We start from the raw sequence: 23721 nt of genomic DNA on the forward strand, positions 1-23721 counted from the left end.
AGGCCAAATACTTTTGCCATGTGGGTGTGTTTAGAATATGAAGTTTATTATTAAACTAAGACAGTTTCTCACTTTCTCAATAATTTTCAGTAATCCTTTGATAATCATTAAATTGAGGTCTAATTGCAATGACTAATACTTTTACATCAGTCTATGAATTAGAATACATCCCATCTTCTCTTTTCTGCATTTTGATTGTTTCACAGATGTATGAAATTTTTTTCAGAAACTGAATTCAAATAAATACAGTTAAAACACATTTTAAAAGTTTCAGGATTTAAAAAAAAAAAAAAAAAAAAAAAAAAAAAAAAAAACCCACTGAAAACAACATTTTGTAAAAATTTCAGTTTTATTATACACTATTGTATTAATGCTGATAACTTCAAATTCCTAAGACGTGAAAGTACTAAAATTACAATCAGCTAATACAGGGTTAAGTTGAAAAATATGTACATCATTCAAGTAATACAACAGTAATACTATTAACATGCAAATGTATACTTTGGATGCAAAAAATTTTTAAGAGATCAAGAAAGAACTAGAAATAGAAAAAATGAATATTCATTTAATATGTATTTCTAGAGAAATTCTTATAAAATGCTTAAGCAAGTTCAATTGGAGGAGTTCTGAAAGGAATACTGCTCCTCTAGTTTTATGTAGATAATATGAGAGCTAAGAAATGCTCTCATATTATCATTAATGTCAAACTGCTACCGGTGCAGTTTCCTTTTTCTCATATTCATCAATGTACCATTGTTGATTTATGTGTATAAACTTGACTAGCAATTGATATAAAGTATCATGAGATTTTACTTCCACATACATAGCAATAAAAAATGCAAGAAAAAATAACACTCCACATACAAGAGTCACTATCTCTGAATGAGTCAGTTCTGTACGATTAGGGTCAATTTTGGTCCCATTGTCCTGCTTAAAACATAAGACTGTTATGGATGCACATGTAACCATCAGCAAAACAGCCAAGAAAAATAAGAGATGAAGGACTTTATCTTTTCTAGAACATGGTGGTAACTTCCAATGTCGAACCTATGAATGTTAAGAAAAAGAATTATTATATAGATTCAATATTAAAAAGCAACTTTTTGATCCAAAATATATCAAAAAAAAATACTGCATTGCAAAGGGAAAGTTTGATTCAAGTTACTGCATTGCAATATAATTAGGGGAAGGGATAAATTTATAAACAAGGTAATCTAAAAGTAAGTAAAAAGTTTTTACTATTATAAACTGCACAGAGTTATATTTCTAAAGTCAGTAAATATTAAAGAAACTTGTTCTTTGGTATATTTACAAATATGTGGAAAGTAATTAGTACGCAAATGCCTATTCTACTTTTTTAAGTGTAGCAGAGTAGGTTTTTTTGTTTGTTTGTTTGTTTGTTGTTGTTGTTTGTTTCTTTGTTTTATTAGTATTATAGTAAACTTTTTATTGCAACTTTATTGATGGTATTGGAATTCTGAATATATTGCTCTGCTTTTGGATTATTCCTGGTGTATATTCAGCATTATGCTGATCTGTTAAAAAATAACATTATTCTTAACTTTAAAGACTATTAAATTTTGCAGCATTTATGAATGATAAAGCTCATATTGCTATATCCTTGCTCTCAGCTTTAGTGAAAGTGCAGTAATAAGCCACGACTTTCAGTATGCATGATAATTCAGATCTAAACTCTTGCAATTTATATTTATTTATTTATATTGATAAGATATAAAATATGAAAGCAATTACTAACTTGACTTTTTCATTTTAATATGGTACTTTCCATTTCTGTCCTAAAAATAGTTAATGTATTTAAACTGCAACATTTCAAAATGAATACACACCATAAAACCTTAAGTAACAATGTAATATAGATACCTTTTATCCAATCCCTAAATAAGATTTCAGTTGAGAAACAAAACCTTTCGAATCTACCCCTGCGTACCAGGCGTAATATATTTTTCAGTTTTACTTACTGTGTGCTAGGATTCACGCTGTGGGGAAAAAATGGGGAGACAGTTCTATATTTCCCATTTTACTGGGCTGCCTTATCTGCAATAGATGATCACCTCATGGAAAGCACTTGCAATCGCTGTAAAATTTGTACGTACTGCGAATGAGTTTTATTAAAGAACATCTTGTTTGTTTTCAGCTACCCACATTTGATGCCTTCATATATTTTACGCAAATTAAAAATTCCCTTCATCTTTTCACTTGTTTTCTTTCATGCATAAACACATTTGCTGATTTATATATAGCATTGTTCTAACATAGGTATTTTGACACAAAATTGGACTTTTTCTGTAACATATCATTCCCCCCCCCCCCATATTTCAGTTCTACAACTCAAATTATGCCTAGATATTAAATTTTGTAAAATTTGGTGTGAAATTTAAGGAGAAATTCAAAAATTTATCTTGGCACAATTTTTTCAGTTTTTACCAAGAATAATTCACTTGGGGAATTTTTAATATGTGGCAATCAATTTTCCTTTACCTTCCATTACGTAGAGCCAGGGGGGGGGAGAAGGCACCTTATTCCTACCTTTTTACATAGTGCATGAGCGGAAAAAAAGGCACCTTATTCCTACCTTTTTACATTGTGCATGAGCAGAAAAAAAGTCACCTTATTCCTACCTTTTTACATTGTGCATGAGCGGAAAAAAAGTCACATCATTTCTACTTCTAAATAATTTTAGAAAAGTGTCTAAACCACATTTGACGTTTTATTGCTTTCAACAAATAATGTCAAATTTCAAAACGCACCAATATATAAATTCACATGTATCTTTGGAAATTTTGAATAAAAAACTGGAATTTTTTGCAGGTGTGCTTAGAAATAAGTCTACTTTAAGATGATGGTAAACATTTTATATTTTATAATTCCAAATATTTTTTGAAAAATTTATAACAATTATTTAAAAATTCAAGTTTTTAAAATAAATCATAAAAAATGGGTGAATTTTATTTGGAATGAACCTAAATTTTGAAATGTGAAAGGAAGAATCAAATAAGTTTAATAAAAAAAAGAGAGATTAATAAACATATACCAAACTCTAACATTGAGGAGCTAAAATTTTGAGAGCTAATTTTTTAAAAACTACATGTGTGATTTTTACAAAACTTGGTAGTTTGGCGTAATTTGAGTCGTAGAATCGAAATATGGAAAAAAAATGGTATGTTATTTCAGAAAACGTCCAATGTTTGTGTCAAAATACCTATATTAGAACAATGCTATATATAAATCTAATACATATCCTAATTCGCGCTTTCGAGACATGAAAAACGCAAGTTGAATTTCGTCAATCGGCCCAGTAGAACAGAAGATATAGAGCTGTCCCCCCCTTTTTTTTGCGCAGTGTACATTTCAAAGAATGGTATGAAAATTGGATGCAGACTGCACTCATAACAATGTGTGAATCAGAATGTATCTCAAGAGCTTTATACAGTAATAATATTATGTGAATCTACAGCTGAGTCTGTCTGCAGTGTCATTCTTCTTTTTACCCAGAAAAGCTTTTTCAATTTATTACAATGCAATAAACCTTTCTTCAACCTATTACATATAATATATATATATATATATACACATTTTCTAAGGGTATTCGAAAATTTTTGGCAAAGACATATATCAGTGATCTCTACAGAAATAATTTTCCATATCAATTGGTCTTCAGACAAAGCACAATTATAATAATCATTTTTATTCGTCAATCATAGATGATTTGATATAAAATTTTAAATATTGTGTATGTTTATACACAGTGGATGGTATTCTATTCTATGTAACATATGAATGCTGTGTAAATTTTTATATTACATTACTTTGTAGTCTCAAACTGAATGTGAGAGAAAAGTATACATTCAATTCAAAGAGAATCCTTCGGAGCGGGATTTAAAAAAAAAAAAAAAAAAAAAAAAAAAAAAACAGAGAGAGAAAGAGAAAACATTAAACAGAAGAAATTACAAGTGGAAAACAACAGAAAGTGATAAAACAAAAATGGCATATCAACACTGCAGTATCCAATTTCCTCTTGTTTACAGGTATCAAAAGATCAAAACTTTTCGCTTAAATGCAAATTAGAAAAATAAATAGGATATGATCCATATTGAATAATTTGTTTTGGAATTTTGCAAAGAATTTATGCAATAAAGTATTGCATAAAAATTTTTTTAGAAAGAAATTATGCAATAAAACTTTTTCTAATACATCAAGCTCTTTATAAAAGTTTCTTGTTCTATTTTAATTAAACAGAATAATAATTAGCATAAATGTAATGCAAACCACAAACATAATTCTGCCTTTTTAACAAGTATAGCCTGTACACGTAGGAAAATATCTTTATAATTTTTCATCCATTAAGAGGTAAAAATATTTTTACTATGATTATTGGGCAAAACAAAAGATATACACAACCAGATGATTAAAATAAACTCCCTACATCTTGGTTTGCAGGAATTGAGCAGGACTTTTTTTCTCTTTTTTTAAATTATAAATTTAAACAATATACATACCTTGAATTTTTTATGCCAATGATATTGATACTGGCAAAGTTCACAACTGGCAGGTCTGCGGCCACGTTTATGACATACTTCTAACCACCTCTATAACATAAAAGTGAATATTCGTTAATCACTTAAATGTAATTTATATTATAAAATAAGTGGAAATAAAGTATCAAAATTATTAAGCTTGTTGGTACTTTTCCGTTTTGCCGGTGCAGGTGTTAAAGTCGCCAATAATGGTACAATTGATGCCAAATAAAATATCCTTGCTGGTAACCTTTTATGCCTCATTTTCAAAACAAATCACAGTCATTTCTTATCAGCTTGATTGTTTCTGCAATACTGGCATACAATTACATAGAATTTTTACCAGATAGTTCAATTTTATGCCGTAAGGCCTTTTGTGGTAATTAATTAGGATGCAATCACACCGCTCACCCGAAAATACACGTGATATGAAAAGGTGAATCAGGATGTTGAACCATGAAAGCATAGTAAATTCTTAAATTAATATCTTTTTACAAATTTATCGTGTTATTGGCCTTTTTACAAAATTTTGAACGGTATTAAAATGTTTATGCCTTCAAAATAAAAAATGCTAAGAACTAAAATTTTTTATGTGTACACTGTATGTTATCGCCAATAAAGTCTGCTTGGCGAGATTTGCGGCGGCGAAACAGAAAAGTACCAGCTTGCTTCTTAAATGTCTAACAGATAAATAAATACTTTGAACCCTGCTCTATGATTAACCTGTAATCAACATGCTTTTGATATGAATTACTCACTAAGAAAACACACAGGTTAAAATGAGTATATTACCTTTGCATGGAACATTTTGCAAAGATTTAGCTAACTTTTTAATAATTTTATAGAACAATTAATATAATTTTGTTAGAGAGAAAATCTAAAGCTTAATTCAGATGGCTGAATTACAGCTGTATCAAAATGCTTCTAACAAAAGAAAACCTGAAGTTCTGGATAGAGCTTTTCCTTTTTCATCAGAATACTTAAAGGTAGTGTAATCTGAATACAGTACTTATTTATTCTAGAGAATTACTTTCAGAAAATAATTCCTTAATACTTATTATATGGAATAAGCAAATAATTATTCTGGGAAAGTGTAAAATCACCCACTACTTGGTGTGTTTTTAAGAATTGCACATATGTGGTATCCATGTACACATCGACCTATTTTCACTTAAAAAAACATTCCAGAATTGCACAAAAATGGCATTGCACTCTCCTTTGACTTTATCCATGTACACATCGATCTATTTTCACTTAGAAAGTCAAAGAAAATTGACAAAAATCCAATTCTTCTTACTCTTGTAAAAAGCGCCAAACAAATAAGTGTGCGATTCTGCACTTTACCCAATTATTCAACAATTCCAGCACTCAACTAAATATCTGTAATTTTTTTGGGCAGTTTTTGTCAAAATTATTGTCCACTTCAACCAAGATCAGATCGGTAATTAGGCACTCTCTTTATTAATAAGGAACAGCGCTCAGCAACATTACCTGCCTGATATTTACTGATAATTATTACTTATGTGAATCAAACCATGAAATTAATATTTATAGCAGGCTTATTTTTTCTTCTTCAATAGAATCCTAATAAGAGGATACACACTTTGATAATCTAAAACTATTGTAATAGGCTTGATTTGAAACTATATAACTTCTGATCTTGGAGAAGATAAGTCAGCGATATTTATACTTGAATTTATTGCTTACACACTGGATTCTTAAATAATAAACATTTTACTAGCTTTGTTAAGATAAACTTTCAGTATTAATCATTTTACTGGTAGAGTGGCCTTAAATTGTAGCACATTTCTGAAAAGTTGATTAAGTACCATTTTCATAATAAACTATAAAAATATTATAAAGGTTTAGTTAGTTAGCAAAAATATAAAAATAAAATATGAATTTACATGTTACCTGAATTTTTGACGAAAGTTACCGATTTGTCAGAACAATTTTTACATAGAAAATAATAAGCAAGAAAATAAGATATGTAAAAATTCAAAAATTTACTTCATAATTTAAATTAAGACATATACAATAACAGTCTAACATGATCTTTTTTTAAAAAAACAAACAATTTTGAAAAAACAAATAATTAAAAGAATTTTTTTTGTACATAAACTATAATAAAGCAACAAAATTGAGTCAACAGAATTAATTATATACGATTTTAAATTTTTTATTTATGATTTTTATCATGAGAGCTTTATGCAATACTCTCTTTTTCCTTATCAGAAAACATCACATAAAAATTAAAATTGAGATTTTTCTGCTATTTTTCAAATATACACTATAAAAAAAAAAAAAATGCTGTATAACTGATTTTTCCAAACACCTTTCTTTCCTCAAATGGACTTTTCATTACAGTTTTAAATTCAAAATGTGCCAAATTTACAAGTCACCAAACTGCTTTCATACACAAAGGATTATGGCTCAGAATTCAAAAACATACATAACATATATATCAAAGAAACATATAGAGAATAATATCAAAAGCAATAAATTTAAATATTTCAAATTCAGAAATATATTAATAGCAAAATTGTGAGAGCATTGTTTTAAAGTATGCAGAAATATTTAACTGGTCATATTAAATATTTATATAAAGCAGTTTAAATAAACAGAAACAAACACATTACTTTTTCAATCATTTTTAAAATAAGCTAAAAAACACCCTGCTCACCATAAGGCAGCCACAATGAATGTATTGCATTGTACCAGAACATCTACATGGAGAAATTAATGGATCATTTTCTCTTGCTGTCATATGACAGATCTTGCATATAGGAGATCCATTTTCTCCATAACTACTGGCTATGCTGAGTTGAGCAGCTGAAGGGGAAATGGGAATTACTTTTCCTAATGACATCATGGATAATTCAAATGGATCATCCATAGTTTTTATACTGAGTTCATTGCTCATAGGAACATCTGCAGGTTGAGATATGGTGGGCTCTTGGACATCTTCTGCTTCACTGGAAGATTCAGATTCAAACACTGCAAAATTCACTGTAGGTGTGAGGCTGTAACTTCTACTACGGAATTCTCCATCTCTATTATTTGTACCAATTTCCCAATTGATACTGCTAGGTCTTTGTATACCAGATGGTCCAGCAACTGGATCAATGCCATTAACATAAGTGGGTTTCAGATAATTATTACTATCACTCATGAGAGGTCTAGGGATATTTGTACTTTGATCTTGAACATATGTGTAACTGATTGCAGGCATGGCTTGACTGCAAATAGCAGGGATACGACCAGCAAAAGAATCAGGTTCACTATCTGCACTTTTACATTTTTGATTGAGAAACCACTTCTTCTTGGACTTCGTTGCATATGTATAGTCACTTAAATCAGCTGCCTGAGAATCATCATAATCACTAATTGCATTTTCAAAGTAATTAGAACAAGCCATTGCACCACGTTGTGTCGATAAATAAGATATCGGCTCTTGAAAAGTACTTTGAGGCTGAAAGTTATGGTAAGATGAAAAATTATCACAGTTCATAGCTTTATTTCTGTCTCTTCTTTCGGTATTAGAATGTGGATATGGATCACATGGATTAAAATGCTTGGGTTTCAAGATATCCTTATTGAATTCCATTTCAGAAAGCATATTAGGAGTCCAGGTTTCTGCAGGAGTACAATACATTCCACATGTTTCTTTCATAAGCATGGGCGACTGTTCAGTATCATCCTCATCCGACTCCCCATAGTCATGGCAATCCACTTCTTGAACATTTGGAATGAATGAAATATTTTCATATTTTTTCCCACCAGAGCACTGTTGTGCTTCATCATTTGGAAGAAAGATGTGCGTATCACAAGAAATATTGCAGCTTTCAGCATTAGAGTTTGAAGCAGCAGGTACCACAGTAAAATTCCTCATTTGAGAGTTGTATGATGAATCTGTATTTACACTTGTAGCACTGGAAACTTGGGAACTTGAGGCTCCACTAGCATTTTGAGGACAATTATGACTAGAAAATGAGGCAGTTGTTCTCTCAGTGAGACCACCTTGAGAGGTAGCTCCCGATGGCTTGCTCATTCCACCTGATTTGTGTTTGCACATAGTCTAAAATACATATTTTGAGTAAATAAGTATAAAAATTTTGCAAGAATAACAGATAGTTCTAAAAATTATGATATTTATGTTACACATACAGATAAAAGAATTTATTAAATTTAATGACAGCTATATGACATTTATTTTCATTAATAAGCAATTTCAGAAATGCTAATGACACATTATTTCATTTACATAAAAAATACTACAAAATTTTAAATGGAGATTAGGTAATTTAGATCAGAATTTAATTATAATAAATTACGAGTCTCATAAATACAGTAATTAAATATTTTACAGAAGTTGCAACCTTTTAAAAAATCACACTAGTTCCCAAATTAAACTCAAGAAAATTGACTCTTGATTGCTTACTTCTGGATAAATATTTTACTTCCAGATTTCACTCACAAAAACAGAAGGTAATCATATACTTAAACATTATGAATATATCTTGCATCAAATTTAACATGATGACTGAAATGACAAAACTTCTCTGAATATCATTAAGAAGGTAAAAGTTTAGCTAACATAAAAGATTTGGCTCCTTCTCCTAGTCTTCCTTTTTTTTTTTTTTTTTTTTGTTTCTAGAAAGAAGGCAGAATTAATGTGTTATTTTAAATATCTACAGTCAAGTATATCATACGTTCGTAAATTTAAATTTTTAAAGACATGGCAAAATTATGTTATAAAAATAAATTATTCAATTTGTTCTTTGGAATTTAGAAATTATTTCCACTCTAACTGTCATACTTGCAATAAATATGCAGAATGGCTTTACTACTCACCAAAATGGACGTTACTAATTATATTTACAATGCTGCACTCCTTAATTTTCTAAAATGACTTTTTTATTGTATATATTATATGATTATTGTAATCAATTTTATAGTATATAATTTTAAATGCAGCCTTTATTTAGCATATGAATAACAAGTAGGTTCTCTCAACAAGTGCTGATTATTAAAATACAAAAGTATGATCACTAAATAGTGCCCCATATCAATGGCGGGCAAAAGTTATCACAGACACTGGCCACTAACTAAGGCCACAAGCAGTGGTCACTTTATTATAGAGGCACTTAATAGGTGGGCCGTCGCTGTCTATGTTGGGACAGACAATTTACATCCATGCCTTCTCCGGTATTCAAACCTGCGCCCTTTGGTACAGTATAACTAAATAGTTAATATAAAATTTTAATGACACTCTTAAAAATATTAAACTGATACAAACTGTAACAATGATATATATATATTTAAAAAAATTCTTATATACTACTAAAATAAGCTCATTTTTTGATGCAAAATTGCTTTTATCTCTTGAATACAGCTTGGGAAAAGAGATTTTTTTAAGATTAAATTATTTACGTTAAAAATACAAAATATGAAAAAAATACCCAGACATTAAACAATGAAAGATTACTTACAGCCTTTAACAGGTAGCTTTAACTACAGGCAACAAATCAGGCAGGATCAAACGTCATGTAACAAAGTTGAATGTCATATATATGTGTATACAAGTTTTGACAACATTCATATCTGAAGAACCTATAGAAACAAAAATTTCTTTCTTACACACCTTGCAAGAACAAGACTTAAGATTTGGAAAATACAGTTATTTTTCACTAGCTATTACTAAAACAACACTGTTGAGTTACTATTGTACACACAACATGCTAGACATTATTTTAAAGCAGCTTTTACCTGAAAATTTTGTTTGGATAATAAGCTTTTATATTAATATTTTCATTAAAAAAATACAAGTATGTATATATATGTATTAAAATGGGATAAAATAATAATATTTCATAAAATTATAATTTTAAAGATGCAATGAGTTAATTATATGTAGTTAAAGAGCCCTTTGCTGCATACTAAAAATCTAATGACTCTTCCTTTAACACACATTTAAAAAAATATTTTAGTTGAAATATAAGGCACATGAAACTAGACTTTAAACTGGCTTTTAAAAAGTTGAATCAAAGCATGCAATGCAAACATATCTCAAGTAAAATATCTATTTAATAAATCAAACAAACGAGTAATACAAATAATTAAAATTAAGATTAAATAACTGTTACTTTATGAAATGCAAACATAAATAATATAATTGTAAAAGTAAATTTATATGAAAAATATAAAATTTGTAAATAACCACTAGATACTAGCTAAACCACGAAAGATATCCACCTCCCACCGTATTCCCTCATTTTGGTTATACTAGTGTCCGGTACAACAATTGGAAAAATAATCAATTACACTATCAAATTCAGTAGAGAAGACACAGTAAAAAAAAAAAAAAAAAAAAAAAAAAAGTAACCATTTACTGAAAATAAATACCACGTGACTATTGATAAAAACATCTTACAAACAAACATTTTATAAGATGAGCAATATCAGCTTTTACGTCAAATTATGACAACTGCGTTCATACACACCAAAATTTTGTACTTGGTTGGTCAGGGAGAAATTATGCTCCTTTAATAACGCCAATTTAAGAGAACGTCAATTTCAAAGAATTGAAAACTACAATATATTCTCTACCGAAACTCAGAACTAGATGGGGATTTCTACGCTTGGCGCACTATACAGCTGGTAAGTAGAAACCGATTGAAGACCTTGACAACAAAGCAGGGTTGACGAAAGGAGCTAAAGTAACCAATCACGTTCGAGCTGCGCTCTTATCGGCTGCTAGGCCTTCTTCTATTCACGCCTTGTGCCAGCCAGCCTGACAACAAAATAGGAGGATTTAGAGCGACTAGCGGCAATGACTTTTACCCAAAATATTAATACGCTTTTAAGAAATTCACTTTTCCTCCAATGGTTCTGGGTCTTTAACCGGCTTATTCGTAATTCCATGTGTCTGTATACAGTTAAAAAACTCACTACTCTTCCATCTTCGGATGAAGAAATTTATTAGCTTGTTTACTTCGTATGGTACAAGCCAGCTAACGGAATCTTTCAGTCTTTGGGGATGAGTCAAAATTGCCCTTAGGGAAGTAAACTGTGGCTCATAGTTCAATATCCTACTAGTAGATTTCTTATTTTCATTAATTAATCTACTTTCATTGTGCTGTTTCATCTCCAACGTTTTATTATTCATTTTAATCTTTTAAATCATCTTTACTATTACATTAAAACATTCTTGGCGTAATTCTTGGAAGATGATTAAATCTATTAAGAAATGCAGGGCTTATCATCAAATCACTTCATTCTCAAATAATGAATCACTTTGTTTTGTATTAAAGTTAACTGTTTAATTTACTGTGGCAAAGCCCACTGCTAAATTTAATTACGAGAAATCTGGCTATCTGCCTAGGAGGAGGGATGCCTTCGTGGTGGGCTTTCTAAAGAACACTGAAACTGGTATTCACGTTACATATGGGGACTATCACGAAAACGCTTATGGCCGTTCGCCTGAAATAGAACTCAGGTCGAACTACCAGTGTTTAGCGGCTTTACCACTCGGTCGCTGGTTGGCTACTTCGTACGGGAAAATGTCTACTATTCATGTTGCTTTCAACATGAATAGCAGCCATGCATAGCCATGAATAGCATACTACTTCTGTGCATTCACAGCATCCAATACCTGAAAAGTTTGCAGGCGTAGCATTTCTTTGTTTTTGTTCAGGATGTAATTACAGCGTCAGATTTTTTTGATGGTTGATTTTGTTTGTTGTTGCTGTTGATAATGCTCAGTTGTCTGACCTATAGTCAGCCCAAGTGCACGAAATTTCTCGTGGCAGCAGTGGAATAGCGAGCATAACTGGCGGCCGGGGCAAAATACTTTTTTGCCCCACCCCCCGAAAAAACGCAGTGATGTGATGAAAATCTTGTTTGGAGACCATTTGGCGCCCCTCTGCGAGCGGTGCCAGGGGCATCATACACCCCCTTGTCCCCCCCCCGCTACGCCACTGCGTGGCAATGAACGCATATTTACGCCTGGCGTTGGCAACAGCCTTGAGCACCTTACAGGTGACAGTGCGATTTAGCTCAGATCCGTCCATACTTTTGACGGAGAGCATCCCGCCGGGGACGGGTCCGAGGGTCTTCCACCCCTCTTGCTCTACTACCAACCCTCTCGAGAGGACTTTCGGTTCGCCGTATATTTAGAGTGTCTGCATGCCGCACGGACACTATACATTTACAAACATTCATGCCTTCTCCGGGATTCGAACCCGAACCTTTGAGAATCAAAGTCCGCTCTCCTAACCACTATACCGTCTGGCCAGTTCAAGCGGTGAAAATTATCGCCATTTTCTTCACACAACTGTGCAAATAAACTAGAATTCAAAGTGTTGCACCGAATTTTGTTTAATAAGGTTAGGAAGAATTGAAGATATTGATGCCACTCAGATTATTAGCAACTAAATGTTGACGACGGAAGTCACAGAGAACTGCAAACACCCCGGGTACATTTTGTTTTTTAATAGCTTATAAAACTACAAAAATGCCCAAACGTGACAGGTGTTCCATCTGCTGCTGTTGACGTTATTTTTGATAATGAGGTTGCTTTTTCCATGAAATAAACCCTCGAAACATTGAATATTGAATTACTTTTAGTATCTGTTATCAAATTTCTTGCGAAGAGCAGTTCTTCATGGGTTTCTTAGGCGATAACATAACGAACATAGGCCAATAATAATGACTCATTACCAGGTAAAATTGACTCATCCGGCTGAATGAAAAAATGTGTCATTTGCAGATAATTATCAAAGAAGCTTTCGACGTCATCACTATAATTTCATCAATACTTCCTTAAACTATGTTGTTGTTCAACGGAATTCTTTTGAGTATATCATATGCAGGTTTTTGCAGAACAGTTTTTAAAACCTGTCCAATAGCTAGCAAAATTAGCTGTTCTTCAATTCTTTGCGGCTTTCTTGAGTTTGCTGTAAACAGTGAGTTATTGTAAAGATGTTTGTAAAACATCATCGTCACTTTTTAACGTCTTAGCGAACATACTATCCACCGTGGATCTCTTCGGAAGTTTTTCTTTCAGTGTTTAAAAGTGTTTCAGATTTTTACCTGTTTTATCAAGGTGATACCTTCTCAGATGATCCTCCAGCTTGAATGGCTTCATAGAATTATTGCTTAAAACTTTGTTACATAAAACGCCGGATTTCAAATAATCAACGCCGATTGCTTCATGGAATTTGTGCTTCTTGACTAGACTTCCAATTTTTCAACTATAGATTATCTGTTAAGCTTAAAACTAGGCCAGAAAACAACCTTAGATTGATGCAACTTTAATTTACAGCATATCTGGTCAGTGAGGTTAGATATTCGAATATCGGCAAATTAAAAAAGCATTAAAATTTCACATGTCAAGAAACAAGTATCTTATGATCGAAAGGGCAAAATAAACAAGTCTTCGATAATTAAGCATAGTTGGGAACTTAATCATAATTTTGAATTTGGTTCGGGGAAAATAATCCATAATGCCTCTTCAGTATGTGAAACAGATTTGCTTTAAACTTTTCACATTCACAAGCATTCATCGTCTCTAGTTAATGGTATTAAATCCATTGTGCCCTTTGATCTCCATGCTAAATGGTTGATGGTTGTCGTTCCTTACACCTTTGCAAAAATTTTCTGCTTCTGAAAAAGAGAGACCTATATCTGAATGTCTTTGATATCGAAAGAGTTTTATTTAAAATCTGCTCAATCTAAGAATGCTTTTTTGCTCAGCTTCGAATTTTACATTGGCGAGTTTCTTTTTCAATATAGCTATTAAATCTCAGCAAAAAACGTAGCTAGTTGTTATTAATCAAATCAAATGCAAAGAGATTATACTTTTACAGTTGCATTCAAAACTATTGTTGAATATATTTCCAAAACGGATCGTAAAATGGATTTAAATTAATTTTTTTTTGGGGGGGGTGGCTTCTATGGGTACGAACGTACGTATGTGTGTATGTATGTATATTTATATGTATCCTCCCAAACTAAAAAAATATTAATTGAATTAACGTCATTGAAATTTTGTGCATCGGACTGCTATAGCATCTAGTTGTGCCCCTCTTTTTTTATTGCAGTCGGCAATACCAGGCGTGTATATATTTATATATATATGTATATATTTATATATACACGCCTGGTACTGCCGATTGCAATAACACTAAAGGTAATTCAATATACTAAATGCGTTTTTTAACGTTTTGTGCATTACATTTATTTATTAAATATCATGTTCTTTACACTTAAACCATAAAATTCAATTTAACAGCAATATTCCCAAATAATTTTAAAACAAGCATGTCTTTAGAATTTTCGATATACTGTCTCGCGCGCTGGAGATAAAAGTGTGTTTTTTTTCCCGCACAGTGTTCCCGTTGCTCGTTTTGAAGTCGTTGAGTTTGCTAATCAAAAATTCGTTGAAGTGTTTTACAAAATATAAAATCGATAATAAAACAAATTCCAAATTCCAAATTAGGGCTTCCAGATGCCAATATTCGGTGGAGGATTACGTTATTCAAAATTTGATGGCTCTTAATACCGTTGTTTTATCACAATGCGAGAAACATGCATACAGAAACACATAAACATGCATTATGCAGATTCTTCATTATTTAATTTCTTTAAATATAACACAGGGTTATAATATTTGGTGGCAACAATTTGAAAAGCGAACGGACATTTAAAGTTTTCGACGCAAAATGCCAAAAGGAAATTAATAGCCCTGCTTGAGATAACGCCCTTTAGGTTAAAGATTCGACAAATAGTAAAATCTAGCTTTTGGTCTCCTAGTTCATATACTTATAATTGGATATATATATATATATGTATATATTTGCTATGAAAAAATGACAAAAACTGACCGGGATAGTAATTTCAAAGCTTGCAATTTTTTATGTCATTTTCAACTTGCTTTGAACGATCGGTGATTCAGTTTAGATTAATTCGATGAAATAAGTTTAAATGAAATGTAGCAAAAAATGTGTATAATTTAAGAAATCATGCAGTGCCCACATCAAATTTTTCCAAAATAGTTTATCGTTGAAGAAGGTTCATGGTTTGAGTAATTTGTCCTGTTGTATATATATTTAATTCCTCTTTCAACATATACAGTTAGCTACACTTATAATTACTGCTAGAACTTACATAAACACTGCTTGTTTGATTTAGAATCGCACCTTAGTTTCCTTTTTTTCTCGAGATTAATAATATACTGTTTCATGGATTTTAAATTGCAGACGATATATTGCAAATTAACGAGTACAGAAAAAATAACTGTGCATCACTCAGAATGGCAACAGAAGATATTCTAACGACATTTTATTGAATGTAACAATAATTAGATTTTAAGATAGAATTCTGCAAAGAGTTATTATTGAGCAGGATAAAATTTTTAATAAAATTAAGTTAAAATTGCTATAAATAGCAATTTCATCTGAAGAATCACTGGAAACTTTAATTGAAGAACCACTACAAATAGTTGGAAGATACATCTCGGCATGGAAGATGTTTAACAACTAGCAAATGAAGAGACAAAGTAAGGCATGATTTCTCCTTTTCCTGAATTGTTCTGTTTTTTTATAGGAATCAATTTAAAAAAAATGTGCAGTATCAAAAAGGAAAGGAAAAGTTTTGAATTTTGTCATGGAAAAACTAAGATAAATGTTCTTGCTACTTCTAAGATAGTTGATAATAAAATAGTTTAAGAAGCTCAGCTCAGTTCTGCTAATTCTAAGGTAATTAGTATAAAAATAGTTTATTTTAAGAAGCTCAGCTCAATTCCGCTAATTCTAAGGTAATTAGTATAAAAGTAATTTATTTTAAAAAGCTTAGCTCAACTCCGCTAATTTTAAGGTAATGCATATAAAAGAACATAGTCTAAAATTTCCTTCTGCTGGTTTTAAGCTAAACTGATGTAAAAGAATATATTGTAAATAAATGTGATTTTGCTAAAGATGTTTTAAATATTGCAATTTTCGAAAGATTATTACTTGCAGAAAGAGAAACTAGGTGAACATAAATGTGTGCTCTCTCAGTTGACGGTTAGAATAAAAAAATATTCACGAGTTACATATCAAACTCACAAAATTTTTTACATTTTAGCCATTTCGGGAAGAATCAATGACGTATGGTGAATGGACAAATGAGTGAATATTAAGTCATATTAGCAATAAAGCCGTGTTTAAAAGTATTATTTTCCAACCTCAATTGAACAAAAATTGCTCCAGAATGGATCACTTAGAAGGAATGCTTCGTCGAGAACTTCCTAAAGGAAACTGGCTTGCATTCATGATACAAATGGGGAAAACGTTCATGCAACCAACCCGATAATAGGGAACCGGATTTGGAATAAGCTACTTGAATTCATAAGTTTTAATCTCTCGGTCATAGAAGGTTACAAATGTTAACAGAAATACCAGAAGCTTAGAATTTAATGTTTAATTCCTAGCAATAAGTTTCGAAATAAAAAATATCTCTAGAATACGTTTTTTGAACCTTTATTTGAATATGACAAAGCACAAGCGACCGTTTAACTACGGGAAGGGATATTTTCATAGAGCATCATGGAGTATTGTAGTACTTCATGGAGTACTGAATATGGGAAACTGACTCATATTTATGTTACGCATGAGTAATATCACGAAAACACTTATGCAGCGATCCCATTTATGGGAATTCGAACCCATGTCGATCTACCAGCAGTTTTCGACAGTGCTTACTTAACCATTAGTGGACAGGACTTATCAGAGTGAAAGAATAGTGTATTAACCTATGTTAAAAGTGAAGAAATGGAAAACTATGAAACAGAATTCGAATCAACAAATGGTGTAATAATAACTTTAGGAAAGGCAAACATTTTCAGCATAGAAAATGTGTTCGCTTTGTATTGATAATATGAGCTACACGATTTAAATTAAAAGATGAATTAGTTAATTGGGTAATATAATTGACTGTAAAAGTATACTATACAGAAAACGCATCTAATATTATTATATTTGAGGAGGAAAAATTATTTTTTGCTGCTTGAGAACTGCTACAATATGAGTACCATTTTCAAAAAGATCTTTTGAATTAGTCAAATAAATCAAATTCTAAATCTATTTCAAAAGGAAATCCTGTTCATAGTTCGATTGTGTAATATTAAATGCTGAGTAATGGATGATGTTTGGGTATACATAATTTCCTGCAACTAGGGGGATACTGAAAGGTAGGAATATTGGAATATGGCTAAGCACACTAGGGCCATCTGCCTAAGAAGAGGAATATCTTCGTGGCGGACTTTCTAAGCGAAACTGGCTTAATAACAATAAACTGGTTTAGTCCCAAAATATTTTCTTCCAAATTGAAACTGATCGTAGTATGAGTAGCCAGTAGGAATAATTAACGAACGATAGTCGGTTTATATTAAGTATCCTACTGAATAAAGTTCTGCTGCATACAAAGAATTTTCGGAAATGTTAGATTTACCTGCTCATATTTTTTTTCAACCTAAGCGTTTCAATTATCCGCTTTGTAAAAAACTTCCTTAACACATAAAATATAAATTATTCAAATTCCGTTTATTTGCTTAATGTATTTGATATCATAATAATAATTTAAATAAGAGTAAACATAACCATTTTTTTCCTTTAAAGGGTAATATACAGAGAGGTTGCATTTATTCATGGGTCATCGAAAGAGGACAAAACGTTCAAACGTTCATTTCTCGCCACCCCCAGAGAAAGAAGATAACTTTCTATTAAAGTCATTGACTTTGTATGAAGAAATATTTTGCTCACATTCATTCGTTTTTAATATCATTCTTATAAGAATACTCAAGAGGCTCTACAAAATAAAAAGATTCTGCGACTTATGGGAAATACTGGTCTAAATGATGTCGATAAAACATTAAGCAATATTCTAAATGCTTCCTGTTTCATAAATACACTTACAGCTTGAAAATAAAGAGAATTTTAACATGTGTTGTGTCCCATGTTGCCGTGTGTATAATGCTGAACTCTAATTATTCAACCTGAGTTCATGTGCTGGCCGTAATGGGCTGTTTGCATATGCGCTTTTGTGAATTTTCGCATATGCCACGGGAATGCGAGATAGTTACACTGAAAATGTTCTTTACGAAGACGTCCCATTATTTAGCAAATAGCTGTAGCATACCAAAATGGATTAAACAAACAAAAAATCTAATGCACTTTTGTATTTCATTCATTCGCATTTTTGTTATTTATACTTTCCGTGGGTTAATGAAGTTACAAGCACGTACTATTTCAATTTGCATTGTTTCAAAAGAATTTGCATTCACAGAACTTTAATTGGTACACAACTGTGTAATTATGTTATGTAAGAAGTGGAATCTACAGTTGCTGTTTCAAATCTACAGTTGTTGCTGTAGCAAATCATCAAAAAGCTTGGAGGATGTATCTGAATTGAAACGTTCAAATAAGTACTGCATTCAAATCGTACAAAAAGTTTTACGTCAGTAGTACACGTCGTTAAGTCTTCAGTAGTACACGTGCATCAAAAGTTTTACGTCAGCAGTACATGTTGGCCATTTGGCTGATGTGCATCAGAAGCTTAAGCATCAGAAGCGCATAAAATAGACAGAGACGTCTTAACGCATGGACCTGCTGCGTGCTTGCTCGCTCGGGGGCACCACGAGCATATGAGCTCTATGCTAATCCGTTCGTATTTCATTCCTACGACTAGTTGTCGTAGGGGTTCCAGCACATAGGTTTGGCTAGTTGCCTGTTTTACAGAAGATAACATTCGCTAGTGGAAAAAATCACACCTCTTTCTTTGAACTGCCTGAGCAAGCAGCAAGCATAAAGAAAGCGTCAGTGATGGATGAAGATCTAAATTGGCAATGATGCGATGCATCGATTATGTATAATCATTCTAAAATCAGCTAGGCGAAAGTTTTATAATCCTTGTGTTATTTGCGTAGTCAGATATGGAAAACACATTGAAAATTCAGAAGACTGTTTTTTTTTTTTTTTTTTTTTTTCATTCTACCGAAGGATGGCTAATTCAGCTAAGAAGCATTTTCGGTCAATCTCAGCAAAATTCATGTCTCTATTCCTACAGGAAAATTCGAGTGAGCTCATTAAACGACAGCCCACGAATCTGATTAAAACATTTTAAATATTAAGGCGAAACTCTTGATAATTATCGCTTATAAAATAAAAATCCTTTTACGGAATTTCGTATCTATTTTACTCTTACGAATCTTAAAAGTTTTACGTTTATGTTTTTTTTTTTTTTTTTTTTTTTTTTTTTTTTTTTTTTTAATTTTTATTTATTTATTTATTTTTTTTTAAATCAAGATTTATTTATTTTGAAAAATTTGTTCTGTGCAATGACATGTAACATACAGCAGAATCTCTTTATCCATGGCCAATATGCTTCAAAAACGTATCATATTTAGGGAAAGTTACAGATAATACTGAACGCTATAAATAATTATTTAATTTCCTACATTAATACATCGGCATATTAAATAAAGTAAAATAACTATTGTAAATTTATAATCCTTAACGTTGTTGCTTATTATTTATATCACAAGGAAATTTCTTTTTCATTTATTTGCTGCTCTGCATGTTGGTTGTCGATGTGTTTCTAAATAAATAGTGTAATGCTACCGTCTACAACTTTCAGAGTTAGTCGAATTTGACGATATTGCTTATCTATAAAGTAGTAGAACGAATAAAACTTCTGGACAGAGGTTGATTGTTTGTGTTTTCTCTAAGTATAACGGTTTGGTTTTATGTGATTATGGCAAAGCCTCAAGGGTTATCTTCCTAAGGGGAGGGATGCCTTCGTAGAGGACTTTCTAAGGGAGCTGGCTCGTATACACGTTATACATGGGGAAAAACCACGAAAACGCTCATGCAGCCATCTCGTTCGCGGGATTCTAGCCTCGGACCGAACTACGAGTGTTCAGTGACATTACCGCTCTGCTGCTGGCTCTATGCATAATGAAAATACGATTCAGTTTCACTAGAAAGTCTATACGAAGATATTTCTCCCCTTAAGCAAATAGCTCGTGTGTGTTTGACAATTATCACTTCATTTACTAACAAACCAAAAAAACTTTCATTATTGTTTCAAAATTACAGCAAATCCTTTCTAAGGTTACCACTGATGGTTCAAGACGATTTTAATCTTCTGTTAATTTGTTTGTATGAATATCGCAAAATATACGAGAGCTATCTGCTTAAGGAAGAGATGATTTCATGGAGGGCCTTTTTAAGAAATATTAGCTCGTAGTCATGCTGTGCATGTGAAAATCTTGGAAAGCATCCATACAGCATCTCATTCTCTGGATTTTGAGCACAGGTCGAACTACCAGTGTTCAACGACTTTATGCACTCAGGCATTGGTGAGTGCTGGTCATCGGTGGAGGCATTCCTCTTGAGATGAGTCTTGATGATGGAGATCATCGATTTACCCTATTCAGGGCTCCTGGAGGGTTTTAGAAAACAGTAAAGTGAAAATAAAGTATATCGTTTTGTTAATATAATTATGCTAATAAAATGAAAATTAATTAGAAAGACAAATAACGGAAAATTTAGAAGAAAAAACATAAAATATTGTAAATTGGATCTATGAAAAAAATTAAAAAAATATCTGTGGTAGTAATATATTGTGTTGTCGTTGCTGATATTTAAAATAAAATTCTATGCACTCTCTTGGATAAAATTATAAAATTTATGAGCACGAACTTAATGCGACTTAGCCAGCCAATATTATAAGCCTACCACCTGTGACTTAAGTCGTATTTTTAAAGTCATACAATTATAATAAATTTTTTTTCTTAATTATTTATACAATTAATTATAACAATGATCACAAAGATATTTTTTCATTAATTCCAGCCCATAAGCCGTGTCCCCGTCCTTTGCATTTTAGGCATTTAATCACATTCTCTTCGCGGTCTTCGTCACAAATATTACAGGGAGACGAACACGATGTGAAACAATATACTAGTTGACGAGGGTAACTAGTTTTGCTGGAGGAGGCGCAGTTGCAGTGATTTCAAACCAAATATTTAAAAGGTGCAGCCCAGATGGTATAGTGGTTATAGAAGCCTACTGCAGTACCAAAGGACCCGGGTTCTAATCCCGGAGAAGACATGAATGTTTGTAAATGTATAGTGTTTTTGCGGCATGGGGCACTAAATATATGGCGAGCCGAAAGTCTTCTCGAGTGGCTAATGGTAAAGAAAGATGGATGAAGACCCTAGGACCCATCACCCTGAGGTGCTCTCCTTCAAAATCGGGGGGACTGAGTAAAGTCATATTGTCACCAGTATGGTGCTCAAGGCTCTTGCTAATAACAGGCGCAGTCTTGCTTTCCTTGCCACGATGAATTTCGTGGGCTTGTTCTGATGTTACTGCCAGACAAGTGCCATAAGTCACAACAACATATTTAAAAGGTACGACCTGAACAACCTTACCCTAATATTCCTCTTCTGAAACGTAACTATAAATGAAATGTTATTACTTACTGAAAGGTCGACAATTCCTAGTGGATCTTGTTCATGCTTTAATTTACTCCAAGACAACATTTATCCTTTGCTACCTTTTTTCTTCTTCTAGTCGTCCAATTTGCGTAGGCGTACGATGAGATATACGATTCCTAAAAATGAGAAATGAAAAAGATGAAATTTTATAAAGACATCTAGCTAATTAAACTCAGTGTAAAAACTAGCACTCATTCATTTTGATAAATTTTTAGAGACAGCGATAGGAAAAACGAAGGAAATGTTCGCCTTTGGTGTTGGACGAAATAATTGAAAACAATTAAAAAAAATTAATTATAAATTTCTTTGATGACTATTCTATTGCACAGTAGAGTAGATACCAAACGAAGTAAAATAAGTCCATTAATGAGCTATGTTCTGATGTCAAAGCGCAAGTGATAATGGAACTTATAAAATTTAATAAATGAAAGTCTGATCACCAGCTCATTCGTCGCCTTAATCTGTTAACAGCTCTTTGAACGATTTTTTTTTGTAAACTAAGTTTTATTGCTAAAATATTTTTTTCGCGCATTTTATTACTTGGTGGCTGTGCGCAGCTTTTACTTTCTCTACTTCCCGAATACAGATACTGATGTTTCCTGGCATCTTGTTCTATGCAGTGCATGGATCGTTCTATTACAACGAGAAGTTCAAAATCGTTTGTGTAAGTACAGGTAAATTCCGAGAAGCGGTCTAGAGAAATCGATATTTTCTATGAATGCATTTAACAACTAAAGCGGTTTCTTCTTAACGCACTGCTAGTTACTGACATCATCCACTTGTTACAAGCGATAACGCAAAAAAAAAAAAAAAAAAAAAAAATTATTAATCACTTGCTCACAAAACAAGATCTTAATTCGAGGAAATTAGTTTTATTTTTATTTTATTTATTTATTTATTTTTGTTTGTTTATTCATTTTTCATATCAAAACAGGATGCTAATTTGCTAATTTTCTCCAGAATAATTTCTAACACCAGAAAATGTTATTCTTATTTAATAAATGAGAACATGGTAAAAAAATTGGTCAAATGCATTCGTAAGAGCATATAGTATTTTGAAGTTCCTGGAAATAACCTGATCTACTCTATTGCAAGAGTTAGAAGTAATAATCATCAATGGGACATTCGTAAAGAATACTGAAACATTTTTTTGTATGGAGGAAGTAAGATGCCACCTTAAAATGATGCTAATTATTGTAAGCTATGAACGAGTGCTTTTCTTGCAGTCATGATTTTGAATTGAAATTATAGAGCTTTGATGGTAATGTAATGTAATATACGAAATCACTTCAACCCTCCTGGCCGATAATAATCGGGCTCGTGGTTAACGCAGTACACCAAACACCGATTAAAATAAAAGGACTCAAAGTTCCCAATATTGTTTTATTGCCAATTATAAAGTTCATTCTTTTGCAAATCTAAACTCTTTCCAGAGCTTTGATGGTGTTATGTGATGTGGGGCGCAGCCCGATTCTCCTGGCAGACTTCACGTCTCCCCATGGTCTCTTTATGGGCTGCGCCAGAGCAAGCCAGAAATGACAACCAAAAGAGCTTTGATGATATTAAATACTATAGTAAAAACTGTGAGTAGTTTTGAAAGGGTTTTTTTTTTTTTTTTTTTTAAGGTTCCTATTTTTAAATCGG

At 31.9% G+C, this 23721-nt stretch overlaps 1 protein-coding gene across 2 annotated transcripts; it reads right to left on the reverse strand.

Moving 5' to 3' along the window:
* Positions 1-330: 330 nt before the first annotated feature.
* Positions 331-22193, reverse strand: LOC118191227 (uncharacterized). 2 transcript variants are annotated; one of them, XM_035362029.2, is made up of 5 exons: positions 22063-22193; positions 10028-10148; positions 7219-8613; positions 4518-4607; positions 331-1047 (listed from the first exon to the last, which is right to left on the reverse strand). In XM_035362029.2, the coding sequence occupies exons 3-5, from the start codon at positions 8608-8610 to the stop codon at positions 703-705; spliced, it is 1827 nt and encodes a 608-aa protein (XP_035217920.2). In that variant the 5' UTR covers positions 8611-8613; positions 10028-10148; positions 22063-22193; the 3' UTR covers positions 331-702. The 2 variants fall into 2 exon arrangements, with proteins under 2 accessions (XP_035217920.2, XP_035217919.2); XM_035362028.2 differs by lacking the exon at positions 22063-22193 and adding an exon at positions 11039-11289.
* Positions 22194-23721: the final 1528 nt, after the last annotated feature.

This window comes from Stegodyphus dumicola, chromosome 7 (assembly GCF_044657685.1).
Source record: "Stegodyphus dumicola isolate Sdum_Otavi_A_Nest chromosome 7, ASM4465768v1".
NCBI lineage: Eukaryota > Metazoa > Arthropoda > Arachnida > Araneae > Eresidae > Stegodyphus > Stegodyphus dumicola.